This window comes from Ursus maritimus, unplaced genomic scaffold (genome assembly GCF_017311325.1).
Source record: "Ursus maritimus isolate PB19 unplaced genomic scaffold, ASM1731132v1 scaffold_18, whole genome shotgun sequence".
NCBI classification, from domain to species: Eukaryota; Metazoa; Chordata; class Mammalia; order Carnivora; family Ursidae; genus Ursus; species Ursus maritimus.
In genome coordinates, this window is record NW_024424230.1 from 56,420,753 (window position 1) to 56,437,993 (window position 17,241).

The window sequence follows — 17,241 nt, forward strand, 5'->3', positions numbered from 1 at the left end:
ATAAATTTGTATTTCATGTTTATATCCCTTTCTACGGTCCTCCTGTTCTACCATATGTACCCCCACTTGATTTCTTGATTTCTTACTGTGTTTCTAAAATGCCCTATTTGCATATTCTATATTTTCTAAGCACTTACTATATGTTATAATGAAAGTCCCCAAGTGTAAGTCATGGACTTATGTTTAAAAATCTGTTGAATAATGTGGAAAATGAGAAAATTACAGCTACCTCACTGAAGGTTACCTTCCCACAATGGAGTCAAATTCCATAAATAGGCCTTTTTTTTTTTCCCCCAGTAAGCACACTACCATCCCTACCATGCTCCATCCCACAAATATAAAATACAAGTTTTTCGTTTTCTGGATGCTATAGATTTAGGCAGGTGCTGTTAAAAATAAAGTACTATATTATTATAGGTTTGTAGGAAGCTGAATCGTGTGTGTGTGTGTGTGTGTGTGTGTGTGTGTGTGTGTGTGTATTTAAGCACTGATCTAGAATAGGTGGAATGCATTGAGGATATAGTGGACCAGACAGCCTTCCCTTTGCCCTTTGCCTTTTTTGGGAAATAGACAATCTTTAACCTCCCATATCCCAGGTGATAAGAATAACATTTAAAAAAGCACAACTTTTGGAAGTGATGTTCCCAAAGGATAAATGAGAAGTTAAATATAGCTCCTTCCAAACCATTCCAAATAAACATGAATACCAATGCAAGCATAGCCTCAAGACAAGTCCCCTACCCGGCACCTTCCCCACAACAGGTGACTACCCCAAGCCCTTCCTATATATAAATTCTTGAAGTGCTCCTACCCCTAACTTCTAATCTAGAATATCTTCTAGTCAAGTATTTGGGAAATACTAAAGAGCAACTGATCAGAATCCACATAAATACACATGTAAACTTGGGCAGTGAGTAGTATACTGGTATGGGTAATGCGAATAGCAAGAAGAAATGAGAGGTGGGAGACAGTGTAGAAAATACTGTGAAGTTGGACAGAAGCATTCTGGGCTACATTTCCTAAGGGTGAGGTAACCTTGGACAAGCTGCTTAACCTGGCTCAGACTTTGTTTACATGTCTCTTAAATAGGAATAATAATTGATGTTATGAATAAATGGTAGTAGAAGAATAGTATTTTAGATTTTCAAAAGTCTCATACCATCGTCTTTGGAGTTTTTATTTTATCCTAGAGTAGGGAACCCTCAGATGAGAAGACGTAATATGTTCTGTAATGCTGGCCACATTGTGATTAAGGTGGTAACTGATCCAGGCAAGGAATCATGAGAACCTGAGCAGTGGTAGTGGGAATAGAACATGGGTTTAAGAGTTAGTCGAGAGATTGAAACTTTGAACAGTTAATTTTGGAAATTGAGGAATTGAGAATGTTAAAAATGGCTCAGAAATTTTCAGTTGGACAAAGTAGGTTGGTATGCTACAGAAGTGGGAAATAGTGACTTCAAGCAGCGAGAAGAAAAAGCTTCGGAAGAGAAAGTAAGGAGTTGAATGTCCTCAATTTTGAGTTAGGATGGTTGAAAGGAGTCCAGGAACATCCATGTTAGGCATCTGAAGCTCTGAGGAAAAGTAGAGGCCTGGACTTCACTCTAAGTTCAAGTTTTAGAGTCATGGTGTATTTAGTTTTGTATAATCATCATCATCCACTCCCAGAATATGTGACATTAGAATAATTCTGTGTTTCCTAAAAGCTATTATAATTCAAACCATTTTAAAAGCCCAGCCTCTACTGAACTATTAGGCTTGTGAGATGTAATTGGTTTGTCAAATGCACACTGGTAGTTTTGGAGAGATTTTGAAAGAGGGATTTATTTTATATGTTATATTATCTCTCTGCATTGGTCACATGTGCTCTGTTTGCTGCCCCTTTTTGGATACCATACAAGAAAAGATGGAAATGTATGGTAGCCTCAGTAGGGAAAAAAGTCAAGCCTAAGAATAATAGTGACCTCAAATAACATTGAACTATTCTGTAAGTGTCACTAGTGTTTGTTGCAAATATCTAAAAGTGCCTTGAGGAGTAAAAGAGCAAATTTCAAATGTATTTAAGTGTTTTTAACAGTTAAACTTTCTTTTATTATTTAGCAATTTTTTATGAAGAAGAAAAATGCTTTAATGAAAAGTTTAATGCTTGAGTGATTGCTTAACCTTTGTATTTCTCATTTTCCTTCCTAGTGTCCCAAGTAAAATTGTTTGAGATGCTAAACATTAATTTTTATTTATTTATTTATTTATTTATTGAGAGAGAGAGAGAGAGCGAAAGTCATGATCCCAGGGTCCTGGGATTGAGCCCCATGTCCTCCTGCTCCCTGCTCATCAGGGAGTCTGTTTCTCCCTCTCTCACTGCCCCTCCCCCCCTTCGTGTTGCCTCTCTCAAATAGAGAAAGAGCAAGTATGTACGATTGGGGGAGGGGCGGAGAGAAGGAGGGAGAAAATCTTAAGCAGGCTTCATGCTCAGCACAGAGCCCAACGCAGGGCTGGCTCTCACAACCCTGAGATCATCACCTGAGCCAAAATCAAGAGTCAGACACTTAGTTAGCTGAACCACCCAGGCACCCCAGACATTAACATTTTTTAAGGGAACTTTTTGTGTGAAATAATTTGATATATGTTTTAAATACAAATTCAAATTGACTGATTAACTAGATAATTGAAGACTAAAAGATTGGAACAAAATGGAAAATAACAGTATAATGATAGCCATGCCATTTGACTACAAGAATTTGAGGATTTGGAGAGTCTAGGTGATTTTCTCACTATAAGGATCATCTCCTAAGAAAGGCAAAACAATCCCTTTTTTTAAAAAATTACTACCACACTATAATTGCAAGACCAACCCTGTGTTCCTATTAAAAGTAAATCAGAAGGTTTAGGGTCGCTTAGGGAAAAAAAGAGATTTCAGCCTGGTCTGCAAGTGAAATGATGTCATGGAGGTGTAGTACCTTTGCTAAGATCAAACTCCCCAGCTTCATGCGAGCAGCACCGGATTATTGCCACCAGCTGCTGAGAACCACCCTGCAGTGGAGCGAGCCCAGTGGGAACGTGGTGACCAGAGCCAGGTTACAGTCCTTCAACTGTAGTTGAACTACAGTTCAACTCAGTGACCAGAGCCAGGTTACAGTCCTTCACTGGAGTAATGCCACACTCTCATCAGAGACATTAATTAGTGTCAAGCTAATTTTTTCACTTTAAAACTTCCATTTTTTCCCCTTTTAAAAATGTCTTTGTGGGGCACCTGGGTGGCTCAGTCGTTGGGCATCTGCCTTCGGCTCAGGGCGTGATCCTGGCATTCTGGGATCGAGCCCCACATCAGGCTTCTCCGCTGGGAGCCTGCTTCTTCCTCTCCCACTCCCCCTGCCTGTGTTCCCTCTCTCACTGGCTCTCTCTGTCAAATAAATAAGTAATCTTTATAAATAAATAAATAAATAAATGAAAATGTCTTTGAAAAAGAACCATAGGAAAAAAAGTATATCTGGATTGGAGAGCATTGTTTAATTACCTTCAGTTGATGAATCAGGAACACAAATGACAAACCTTACATTTCTCAGTGTGCACATATATGTGTAATTCCCTTAAAGAATATGCATTTAATCTTGAATGTATATATTCAAGGTAAGCATTATGATATAAGCAAAACATACATGAGATTATATGTGTGGTATAATTTAAGTAATATATTAATATGCATAGACCCCCCCCCAAAAAAAAAACAGGAGAAAATAGGCTGAAGAAATTATAAAGTGACATTACACAGGAGGAAATACAAACACATGACAAAGTGAGCCACACCAATAATCAAAAATATAGTGATGGTATTTTATACCTATTAGTGAACTTTTAATATATAGTAGGCTCCACACCCAGCAAGGAACCCAACATGGGGCTTGAACTCATCACCCTGAGATCAAGACCTGAGCTGAGATTGAGAGTTGGACACTTAATTGACTGAGTCACCCACGCGCCCTTTAAAAAAAGAAAAAGGTTTTTTTCTGATGATAAAAATAATACATCTGGCTATGCTAGGAATTTGGAAAATAGAGAAAAGTGTGAAGAAGAAAATAAAAATCACCCATAATTCCTCCAGCAAAAGTTTAGCACAGATACTCTTTTGATGCATTTCTCGTTTCTTTTTTCATACACAAATTGATACATTGCTACTTTCAAGTAACATATACAAAAATTTTTTTCTACATTATTAGGTATCTATAATACCAAATAATTGGGAACAACCTGAATGTCCCTTCAGTAAAAGGATCAGTTTAAATGATTACAGATTAACTCAATGTAATATGCAGCCTTTAATAAGAGTAATGAAAAAGATTTAATTTCGGAAGAAAATGTGATCTGTTCAATGGAAAAAAGCCATATGTAAAATGGTATATTTGCTGTAATTGGATCTGCTTGTTTATGTCATAGTTACTTCCATGCCCTGAAATCCCCGTACATCTTTCATGCCTCAGCTTCAGTGCCACTTCTTTGAGAATCCTTCTTTCCTTCTCTAGTTTTCCCAAGCAGACTGCTTCCCAAGTGCACCCTTTTCAACCTAGTATCTATTGCCTTTTTAGCTATTAGCAGGTTGTGTAACTGTTAAAGAGGCAGGACTGTCGTTTCATCTTGTCTCCCCCTGGCACCTAACATTATGTGCCTGGTGGAACAGAATAAATATTTATCGAAGTCTGATTCTTAGTGTAGAACTGAAGTTTTGGGGGTTTACAAAGGAAAAAATCATTCCTAATTTCCAGTAAAAGTAATCATCTCATGAGAGACAATATAAATAGAATAATTATATATAAATCATAATGAATTAAATCCTTGAATACTACACAGAGATGAGTTCTCAAGAGCAAATTATAAATAAAGTATTAACAATAGAAAATAACACCTATTGTATAAGTACGTATCCTTGGAGTCACTTAATCAGGGACCAAAATAAACACTGCTTCCAAAATGGATGTTCCTTTTTGCAACATAAAGTTCTGTAGTTTGATACTATATATTGCAAATTTGATGTCTAGGAATGGGGAGCATTTGCAACATCTATACAAGCAGTTATAATTCCAAAAATGTTCTTTTTTTGTACCATGTGTCAGTATAACCATATCACTCATCAGAATATACCTCTTCTCCAAAAATAAGATTGTGATCTCTCCAGGGCTCCTATACAGTGCCCAGTAGCTTACAGATACCCCAAAATACTTCTGGAATTCACATTTTTATGTGAGAAGAATATTTGGGGGCTAGATCAGTTTAGAGGAAGCTTAATGTATTAAATTTACAATTTTAATAAATACTTAGCAAATTTATCATTTTTATACTGAGTTTGGTGTTTCCTCCTTGGTCAGAGGCCTCCATTTTCTTTACCTTTAGTTAGAAGCTTAGGTTTTTTTTTTCAGATTGAGGCCCAATGTATACAACATACATTTCAGCTAAAAAAAAGATGCCCACCTAGGAAAAAGAAAAAATCTTTTCCTTAAATAAGTGATATAAGGGGCGCCTGGCTGGCTCAGTCAGTGGAGCATGTGACTCTTGGGGTTGTGATTTGAGCACCACATTGGATGTAGAGATTACTTAAAATCTTTAAAAAAGATGTATAATAAAATAGAACTTGGCAAAGTTTTGGCTACATTTATACAACTTGAATGCAATTAAACTGATGTACTTAAAAATGTGTAGAAATTGAGCCCATTATTCCCCCCCATTGTACTAAAGTGTGTATTAGTGTCAAGTCTAAATTATAGATAAGAAAACTAAAGAACATCGTAGCTTTTTCAAATTACATATAAGTTCAGTTTGGTATAATCTTGATTATGTAATTGGGGGATACATATCTTTATTTTTTTTAACCAGATAATCATGTGTCTTGTATAGGCAAAACCATTCACCTTTATTTAAGTTATTATACTTTATGAGAATCACTTGATCCCTCGTGATTTTATTCATAAAAATTCTAAAACATATAAGACCATATGTGATATTTACTTAATTAATCCCTTTAAGTTAGTGGTTCTTAATCCTTTTTGCATCAGAGACTCTTACTTCAATATTCTTTCTCCAGGAAAAAAAAAATGTACATGTATGTAAAATTTTATATAACCAGTGTTTCCCCTAAATCCAGTCCTCTGGATTTTCTGCTTTATATTGTACATTTTTATGTCATGTATCTTTGATACATGAATTCAGAATTCATTATACTGTGTGCTTTTAGAAGTGTCAAGGGATCGTATAATGAAGCAGATTCTTTATAAAGGTTTTCTGCAATACTGTAGCAGAGTTCTTACATATTTTATTGCATTATTCACATATAATTCTGACGTTTTCTTTCTGAATTGAAATAGTTACTTTATATGCTGTATTTTTCTCTCAGCCTTATTTTTCTGGCAGTTGTCTCTTGACCAACAACAGATTTTCTCTTCTTACTCTAGATTCTGAAGAGGCTCGGTCTGTAAATCCTTCCAGTGTTGATGAAAATATTGACTCTGAGACAGAGAAAGACTCTCTCATCTGTGAAAGTAAACAGATAATTCCCAGTAAAGCACCTCTTCCATCTGCTCTTGATGAATATGAGTTCAAAGATGATGATGATGAAGAAATAAATAAAATGATTGATGACAGACATATTCTTAGGAAAGAGCTACGAAAAGAGAATGAAGCTGAAGTAGAAAAGAATAGTTTATTTACAAAACAGGAGAAAGCTTTCTATCCAAAATCATTTAAAAGTAAAAAACAAAAACCATCTAGAGTTTTGTATTCAAGTTCTGAAAGTTCAGATGAAGAAATTCTTCAGAATAAAAAGGTTTCTGCTCCATGTTCTGTCCCTGAAACATCAAATTCTGATACACAAACCAAAAAGGAATATGGAGTTTCAAATGAACACAAACAGAAAGGCAAAGTTAAAAGAAAATTAAAGAACCAGAACAAAAATAAAGAGAACCAAGAGTTGAAGCAAGAAAAAGAGGGGAAAGAAAATACCAGAGTAACAAATTTGACAGTTAATACTGCACTAGATTGCTCAGAAAAGACCAGAGAGGAGGGGAATTTTAGAAAATCTTTTAGCCCAAAAGATGATACTTCGTTACATTTATTTCATATCTCCACAGGTAAATCTCCTAAACATTCTTGTGGACTTAGTGAAAAGCAGTCAACACCACTAAAACAAGAACATACTAAAACATGTTTATCACCAGGAAGTTCTGAAATGTCATTACAGCCTGATCTTGTTCGGTATGATAATACGGAATCTGAATTCTTGCCAGAAAGTTCAAGTGTAAAATCTTGTAAGCATAAGGAAAAAAGTAAACATCAGAAAGATTTCCACTTAGAATTTGGTGAAAAGTCAAATGCCAAAGTAAAGGATGAAGATCATAGTCCAACATTCGAAAATTCAGATTGCACACTGAAAAAAATGGATAAAGAGGGTAAAACGTTAAAAAAGCATAAATTGAAACATAAAGAGAGAGAAAAAGAAAAGCATAAAAAAGAAATTGAAGGTGAAAAGGAAAAATACAAAAATAGAGACAGTGCTAAAGAGCTGCAGCGGAGTGTAGAATTTGATAGAGAATTTTGGAAAGAGAATTTTTTTAAAAGTGATGAGACTGAAGATCTGTTTTTAAATATGGAACATGAGTCCTTAACAGAAAAAAAATCAAAATTGGAAAAAAATATAAAGGATGATAAATCAACCAAGGAAAAGCATGTTTCAAAAGAGAGGAATTTTAAAGAAGAACGAGAGAAGATTAAAAAGGAAAGTGAGAAATCTTTCAGGGAAGAAAAAATAAAAGATTTGAAAGAAGAAAGAGAGAACATACCCATAGATAAAGAAACAGAATGCGGTTCTTTAGGAACAAATGCCAGTGAAGAATCTATGGGGTTACACTCAATGGAAAAGGAAACAGAGATGGAAAAACAAGAAAAACATATAAAAGAAAGTAAGGAAAAATCTGAGAGGCGGTTTCAAACTAAAGAAAAGGATGTTGAGAAGACTGAAAGAAAAAATTCTGAAAAAGAAAAGAAAACCAAACATGAGCATAAGTCAGAGAAAGACAAGTTAGATCTTAGTGACTGCATTGATAGAATAAAAGAAAAAGACAGGCTGTATTCACATCACACCGAGAGGTGCCATAAAGAAGGCGAGAAGATAAAAAATACCACCACCGTGAAAAAAACTGATGATAGAGAGAAAAGTAGAGAAAAAATGGATAGAAAACATGACAAAGAAAAACCTGAAAAAGAGAGGCATCTAGCAGAAAACAAAGAAAAGCACTTGATAGAAAAAAAAAACAAACAAGCAGACAATGGTGATTATACTAAATCAGAAAAAAGCAAAAATAAAGAAAAAGACAGGGAGGTAGATAAAAAGGAAAAATCTAGAGATAAGGAAGGCATAAATATAACTAATTCCAAACACTTCCAGGAAGAGAAAAAGTCAAGTATAGTAGACAGTAGTAAAGCACAACATGAAAAAACTTTATCCCTTAAAGAAAAAACAAAAGATGAACCTTTGAAAACCCCAGATGGAAAAGAAAAAGATAAAAAAGATAAAGATATAGACAGATACAAAGAACGAGACAAGCATAAGGATAAAATTCAACTAAATAGTTTACTCAAACTAAAATCTGAAGCAGATAAGCCTAAACTTAAGTCATCACCATCATTAAAAGATACTCGACCTAAAGAAAAGAGGTTAGTGAACGATGATTTAATGCAGACAAGTTTTGAACGAATGCTAAGCCTTAAAGACCTAGAAATAGAGCAGTGGCACAAAAAACATAAGGAAAAAATTAAGCAAAAAGAAAAGGAGCGGTTGAGAAATCGTAATTGTTTAGAACTTAAAGTAAAAGAGAAAGAAAAAACAAAGCACGTACTAGCTGAGTCCAAAAATAAAGAACTTATTAGGTCAAAGAGTTCAGAGTTGACTGATGCTTATACCAAGGAGAAGCAGTCTAAAGATGCTATAAGTGGCAGATCACAATCTGTTGATGCCAAAAATGTAACAAATTTAGGGAAGTCATCTTTTGTTTCAGATAATAGCTTAAACAGATCTCCTAGATCAGAAAGTGAAAAGCCAGGTCTCAGCTCCAGATCTGTATCCATGATTTCGGTTGCTAGCTCAGAAGATTCCTGCCATACTACAGTGACAACCCCCAGGCCTCCAGTTGAGTATGACTCTGACTTTATGTTAGAGGGTTCAGATTCCCAAATGTCCTTTTCCCAGTCACCTTTTTTGCCAGTTGCCAAATCTCCTGCCCTTCATGAAAGGGAATTAGATAGCTTGGCTGAACTTCCAGAGAGGATTAAACCACCATATACAAGCAGACTTCCAACATCCCATCTCCGATCATCTTCGGTGGAAGATGTTAAACTAGTTATAAATGAGGGGAGACCAACCGTAGAAGTTCGAAGATGTAGCATGCCATCTGTCATTTGTGAACATACAAAACAATTCCAAACAATATCAGAAGAAAGCAGTCAAGGTGGCTTAGCTGTGCCAAGAGATATTTGTCCTTCTCCCAAATCTGAGGTGTCCTCAAATGTGCCTGAAAGAGAAGTTTCAAATGTGTCTAACATACATTCTAGTTTTGCAGCCTCTCCAACTAGATCTGTAAGCAGCAAATATATTTCAGCTGATATAAATGTTATCAAGAGTACTGCTCCAATGGGCGCTTTAATGGACAGTCCTGTACATTCAGAGCCATCTAATCAGGTTGGTGTGATCCAAAATAAATCATGGGAGGTACCTGTTGACAGACTGGAGTCATTAAGCACCAGTGACTTGATCTGCCCAAATTCTAGTACACCTGATCAAGATTCTTCTGTTCAGGGTTTTTGTAATTCTGAAAACAAAATATTGAAAGAACAGAACACTGATTTTTTATCCCTGCACCAGACTGAACTGCCAGGAAACTCTTGTGCTCAGGACCCAGCGTCCTTTCTGCCTTCACAACAACCTTGCTCTTTCCTCAGCCAATCACTTTCAGATGCTGAATCTATTTCTAAACATACGTCTATGTCATATGTTGCCAATCAAGAGCCGGGTATTTTACAGCAGAAAAATGCAGTTCAAATTATCAGTTCTGTTTTAGGTACTGATAATGAATCTGCGAAAGAGATGGAGAATACTTTTGTCCTATCAGATGTTCAAAAGACAGATGCCTTTGTCCCAGTGTACTCTGAAAGCACTGTTCAAGTAGCGTCACCAAATTTTGAAAAGGCTAATACTTTGCCTGTATTACCATCAGAAAAAGACTTTAGTGGAAGCGATGCCTCTTCCCAGCTAAATGCACATTACACATTTAGCAAACTAATATATAAGTCTTCCAGTGGCCATGAGGTTGAAAATAGCACTTCTGATATTCAGGTTATTTCACATGAAAAAGAAAACAAACTGGAGAGTTTGGTTTTAACTCATTTGAGTGATAAATGTGATTCTGATTTATGTGAAATGAGTACAGGGATGCCAAAAGGAAATCTAAATGAACAAGATAATCCAAAACATTGCCCTGAAGGGGAGAAGTGTTTGCTTTCCATTGAAGATGAAGAATCACAACAAAGCACTTTATCAAGTCTGGAAAACCATTTACAACAGTCATCTCAACCAGAGATGCATAAATATGGTCAAGTAGGTAAAGTAGAATTAGAAGAAAATGCTGAAGATGATAAAACTGAAAACCAAGTCCCTCAAAGGATGACTAGAAACAAAGCAAGTACAGTGGCAAATCAAAGCAAACAGATTCTTGCTAGCTGTACGCTGCTACCAGAAAAAGACAGTGAGTCTTCATCTCCTAGGGGAAGAATAAGATTGACTGAAGAAGATGATCCTCAGATTCACCACCCACGGAAAAGGAAAGTGGCACGTGTACCTCAGCCTGTGCAAGTGAGTCCCTCTTTACTACAAGCAAAGGAGAAAACTCAGCAGTCTCTCGCAGCCATTGTAGATTCCCTGAAACTAGATGAGATTCAGCCATACAGTTCAGAGAGAGCAAATCCGTATTTCGAATACTTGCACATACGGAAAAAAATTGAAGAAAAGCGCAAATTGTTATGTAGTGTTATTCCTCAAGCACCTCAGTATTACGATGAATATGTGACATTTAATGGATCGTATCTCCTGGATGGAAACCCCTTAAGCAAGATTTGCATTCCCACAGTAAGTAACATCACTTGATACGCATCTGCAGTGCTGTCTAGTAGAAGTAGAATGCAACTCACTCTCATAGTTTTAATTTTTCTAGTAGCCACAATTTAAAAAGTAAAAGGTAAAATTAATTTTAACATTTTATTAACCCAGTATATTCAAAATACTATTTCAAACTATATCAATGTAGAGAAATTATTTATGAATGAGACATGTTATATTCTTTTTTTTGTACTAAGTATTAGAAATCTGGTGTGCATGGTAGTACATCTCAGTTCAGACTAACAGTGGCTAACATTTTCAGTAAGTGTTCAACAGCCATGTGTAGCAAGTGGCTACCTTATTGGTCAGCACTGGTCTACAGTATTTTCTTGTTCCTTAACTGCTTTTCCTTTCATCCCAAAAGAGGTATGCTTTTATTTCTTTGAAAGGTAACTCATTTACATGTGCTTCTGGAACAGTCTTCACTGGAACTTTCCTCTGTTGAGCCACTTCTTGCTGGTATATTTTTAATTTTCTCTCTCTGTTGGCCTTTGTCCACCCACTCTGAACATACTTGGGTCTCCTTCATCCTGGGGAGGAAAGGTTACCCCGTGACTGTGCCAGTTTGTCAAGATCTCCCTCTGTTTTTCCTTTACTACCGCACTCTTGAAAAGTATTCTGTACCTGGTGTTTTCTCTGTATCACTCACTGTCTGTTCATCCCTTAAACCATATGCACCAGCACAGATCACCAGTGAGCTTGTAATGCCAGATTTGTTGGCCTCTTTTCCTTTTACTTGATCTTTGTCACATTGAACATTGTGACCATCTTGTTCATAAAATTTGCCCCCCTTGATTTTGTGATGATACTCTCTTCTGGTTCCCTTGCCTCCCTCAATGACTTACCTTTTTCTCTCTCTTTTAATGACTCTGTAGGAACCAGTTCTTCAGTCAGCTTTTTGTCATTGTGGTCTTGGCTGTTCCTTTAGCACTCTTCCATATCCCAGTTTAGTCCCCTAAAATTCTTACCTAGCCATGTCATCTCTGTTGACCTCCAGAATCAGACGTAGGTGCCTCCTGGGCAGCATCACCTAAATGATCTGCAGATACCTGTCATAGGTTTAGTTCCCCAGGAAGTGGACCCTGAGATTGTATGCAAGAAACTCATTGGTGAGTGCCGTCAGGAACAATACTTGTAACTGTGTGAAGGAACCACAATTCAGCAGAGCGAGAAGTCAAACTGAAATGCAGTTGCGGCACTCATTTCAGCTGAAACCATGGGAGCTCTGGAGTGGGGTGGCCTTTCTGACAGGGAGCCTGCCTCCAGGGAGGGAACACGACCTTGGGCATACCAACTATCTTCCCTTCCTGTGTTCCCATTGCCAGTTCCTAGAGAGGAACTCCAGTGAGAGCTTTCACCCTCCAGTACTCCTAGGAGCTGGGGGTTGAGTGCCTCATTCCTGAAAGAGGAGTCTAACCATGCACCAAGTATCCACTCCAGCCTCAGACTCCCAAAGACCAAAAGAAATGATTTATCTCTCACTCTCTCAGAAACAAATCTTTATTAGTGATGACACCAGAGTAGTAACCTATCAGTTACCATATTGCAAACATTCTACCTTAGAACTCTCTCCATTAACTGTAACTTCTACCACTGTCCTGTTTTAGGGCCCTCGTTATCTCTCACTTAGAACATTGCAGCAACTTGTCACTTCTTTTTTTTCCTAATCTTTTTCTGCAGAAGCATTCTCTTTTGTTGTGAAATATATATCTTTTTTATTTTTATTTTTTTTAAAGATTTTATTTATTTATTTGACAGAGATAGAGACAGCCAGCAAGAGAGGGAACACAAGCAGGGGGAGTGGGAGAGAAAGAAGCAGGCTCCTAGGAGAGGAGCCTGATGTGGGGCTCGATCCCATAACGCCGGGATCACGCCCTGAGCCGAAGGCAGACGCTTTAACCGCTGTGCCACCCAGGCGCCCCGAAATATATATCTTTTTTAAAACAATAAAGGGGCGCCTGGCTGGCTCAAGTCAGAAGAGCATGCAATGCTTGATCTCAGGGTTGTGAGTTAGAGCCCCACTTTGGGTTTAGAGATTACTTAAATAATAAAACTTAAAAAAAAAAAAAACAGTAAAAAACTGTTTCCCTACTTAAATATCTTAGCTGTGATTAGCTGGCTTCCCATTACCTACAGCTTAAAATCCACATCTAATCTTACCATAACCATTCATTTTATAATCTGACCCCAATCTACCCCTCCAGCTTCATTTTCTCACAACTTCCAAAGTCACCCAATAATTCCTTCATACTTAGCTCACTCTTTGGCAGAAATCTCTTGTTCACTACTTTTGGCACTTAAGACAGTGCTGTTCCTGTTACTTCTACCTGAGATACTGTTCTTGCTAGGCTTCCTTTTCTATCCTCCGTGCCTTTGTTCCAGCTGTGTTGTCACCTCTGTGCAAAATCTTGTCAGAATTGTTTGTGTCTTCCTCACACCTTCACTATGATATCATAGTTAACTGCTCACATGTCCGCCCATAATCTGATTAAGGGCTAGGACACTATCTCTTGAAGAATGAGTCCCAAATTTATCTTCAGCTCTGAATACAAGACTGATTTCCATAACTGTGTTTCTAGTTGCTTCTGAATATCACCTGAGTGTACTACAATATCCATATAATTATCAGGTCCAATACCAAGCACATTTATCCTATCTCAAAAGTGCTCTTTTGGCCATTTTTGATTTAGTTACTGTCATTATCTGCTATCTGATTTCCCAGGCTAGGAACCCAAAATTCAGCCTCCACCTCTTCCCCTCTGCCTTCCCATCATTATCAGTCACTAAGTCATGTTCATTCATCTCACTTCCTTTCCCCTTCTCTCTCTTACCACTGCTGTGTATGGACCACATTAGCTCCATAGACTATTCATTCACATATGTGAATATTGCATAATCAAATATTCACGGTATTGCATAATCAAATAATTCATAACCGTGTGCTAAGCATTGTGCTAACTGGGTATCAGAAACTAGCAAAACAGACATTCTGAGTAGCTGCCATAAGTTCTACTCTAATCTCTTGTATCAATCTAGCCTTCTTACTGTCTAGGTGCCTTATATATAAGTCAGCTCTGAGTCTGTGACTACCTGGCTAAACATCTTTAGAGACTCCCAGTTTTCTATAGACCGAAGTCCCCATCATTGTCTACAGGTCCTCCCATACGTCTCTGGGCTTGGCTGTAGTTACTACCCTATTACTGTATATGGTGCTTCCCCAGGCTATTCTGTACTGTTTCACATCATGCCTTTGCATATGTTCTTCTTTCAAAGCCTAGTTCAGAGAAGATCAAAAAGTCAGAGGAAAGATGGTTCGTTAGTCCCACATCCACAGAATATATCTGATGCTAGTGCCCTTTAAATCTTAAAAGGCAGATTTTGATATTACTCTACCACTAATAAGCTATAATAGTAGATTTTTAAAAAATAGAGTTGTAAATAAGTAAATTTGTCATTTTTTCAAATCCTTTCAGCAAAATAATTTGTTAATAACTTAAAGAATATAAAGCTAATAGTTTTCTTGTTTCCTTTGTTTCCCTTTAAAGGGTAAGAAATTTTAACTGAAGTGTGTTATATCATAGGCTTGAAAAATATAGGTAAAACTATGAAGAACCCATTTAAGTTAAACTTTGTACAAGCTATTGCACTAAAAACAGTTCTGATAAACCATATTAGGTTGCCTTTTTGGCACTACCTGCCTATTGAGAGATATATATGTATATGTAGTATGACGCACATACTTGTATATATGTTATGTGTGCTTGTGTTTATAATTACCTTTTCTTATTCCTTCACAGGGGATATAATGCAAGTGTAATTCCCTTGCAGCAATTCTGGAGATATAGCTTTGATTAAATCAGAATTTAGTTATATCGAATATTTTTTCAGAAAAGGCTGTAACTAGAGCCAAGAATTTTTTCTGAGTATAGTAGAAGGTTTTTTGTTTGTTTTTAATGAGAATTATCAAAGAAACACACAGCACAGTATAGTAGAAAGAGCAGTAGTTTCCAGGTAGTATACATAAGTTTGTCTGGATTTTGCTACAAACCGGCTGTGTGATCTTAAATAATTCCTTCTCTGATTCTTAATTTTCACATCCGTAAACAATAATACCAGCCCTGCTTTAAAGCAGGTTGAAATAGTATACGCCATAACCCATTAAAAACTTTAAAACATTATATAGATTTAAGAGGTTATCATTATTTTATCCAGCTCAAAATAACTTTAAGGTTCATATTTATTAGAGCTAATATGCAACCCCCCCCCACCTTTTGCTCATAAAAGGCTGTGTTTTTGAGCTTATGGGACTGAAACTCATTTGTTCAACATTTCGTTTCAAAAAGTAATGAAAAACCAGAATAACAAAAATCACTTTTACCCTACATTATTTTTAGTAGTTTCTAGTATGATTTTATCCATTTGTTTCCTCTGTCAGCAAATTGTCATTTTATTGAATTAGTGTCTCCACATTTGTGTGATCTGTTTATAGAACCTGTTAGAACTGTAGTGAAACATCTCCAGAGTCAATTTAAGTATTTGTTCTTCTAGCAAATATTTTTCTTATAATTTAAACAGAATGCTGCCGTTTTTCCAGAGGAAGTCAAAGGAAGAAAAATAAAACTGTAGATCAAGTTCCCAAAAGGCAAATGAACTGGGGGCGATAAAAGAAAAAGACTTGTCACGTCCTGGTATCTACTGTGGTCACGAGTACCAGCATACAAAGTCCCTACAGGGGGATTCTAAGAGTGGATGACAGGAAGGAAGAGCATCCAAGGGAAGCTGTCAAGAGATTTTATATTCTAGAGACTCCTGGGACTCACAGATCTTAAAAGACAAAATCTCCAAACATGATTTACTTAAAGATAGATGGGGAAAACAGGAAAGGGAAAGTTTCCTCAGAAAGTCTCCACCTATTCCTTTTTGGTGTTTTTACCATTTTTCTGTACATTGATAGATGTTGAAAATTTCTAAATTTATGTATTCTGCCCAAACCTCTCTCAGTTTTTTGGGTTTTTTTTTTTTTTTTGCTAAATGGATATAGCTCCACTTGAATGTCTATCAGCTCCACAAACTTAACATATCAGCACTGAACTTAACCCAAAACCTGTTTCTCTTTTCTCCTGCCCCCTCTTCCCTCCTGGATTATCTCTTACCAGCCATTTGGTCCTCATGCTAAAGGACCCACAAGTCCTCCTCAGCTGCCCCCTCTCTTTTATTCTTAATCACCCTATTTTTAGACCCCTTCCCTTCCATTCCCTCCTCCTCCTCATTCCAGGGTCACAGTGATTTGCTTCCTTAATTTCTTGCCTGTAGTCTTATCCTCCTAATTTCTGCAGACACAGCAGTGAGCTGTAAGATCTCTCAATGGTTTCCCACCGCATACAAAATTTACCAATATGTTATGCATAATATCTGTTCCACAGCGTGTAATTAAACACATAGGGATGATGGTGGGGCAAGGTAGGTAGGGCTCATGGTCAAACACGTTTGGGAAATGAAATACCGTTAATCTAAAAATAAATAAGTTTCTTTCTTCACTGCAGAACTTCTCAGACCATTAAGTTTAATTTGTTAATTGTGAGACTCCTAAGTAAGTACATTTGTACAGTGTTTCCCAAACTTACTCATTCTTGGAACCATTTCCTGCGCGTCAGCTTTATGGGCCCAATGTTCTTTGGAACACACTTTTAAAAATCTAGTCTAGGGATGCCTGAGTGGTTCAGTCAGTTAAGTGTCTGCCTTCAGCTCAGGTCATGATCCCAGGGTCCTGGGATAGAGCCCTGCATTGGGCTCCTTGCTCAGCGGGGAGCCTGCTTCTCCCTCTCCCTCTGCCTGCCTTGCCCCCTACTTGTGCTCTCTTCTCTCTCACTCTCCCTCTCTCCATCAAATAAATAAAATCTTTTAAAAAATTAAAATAAAATAAAGCTAGTTTAAGAAAAAAGAAAAGAAGAAAGAAGAAAAAAGCTGGTTTACAGAATGACTACAACCTTTATTACTTTGCCTCTGCTGATCTCTCCATCTTCATGTCCTACCATTCTTTCCCTCAAAGTTGATAT

At 36.9% G+C, this 17,241-nt stretch overlaps 1 protein-coding gene across 11 annotated transcripts in view; it reads left to right on the plus strand.

The window, feature by feature from the left end:
* ANKRD12 (ankyrin repeat domain 12) overlaps nucleotides 1–17,241 on the plus strand; it is a 125,638-nt gene that overhangs the window by 95,149 nt on the left and 13,248 nt on the right. For 9 of the 11 annotated variants that reach the window (XM_040632711.1, XM_040632710.1, XM_040632717.1 and 6 more), the window contains one exon: nucleotides 6,435–11,155. In XM_040632711.1, the coding sequence (XP_040488645.1) occupies nucleotides 6,435–11,155 (4,721 nt within the window). The remainder of the gene's footprint in view (nucleotides 1–6,434; nucleotides 11,156–17,241) is intronic. The other 2 variants (XM_040632719.1, XM_040632720.1) reach the window with 2 other exon arrangements.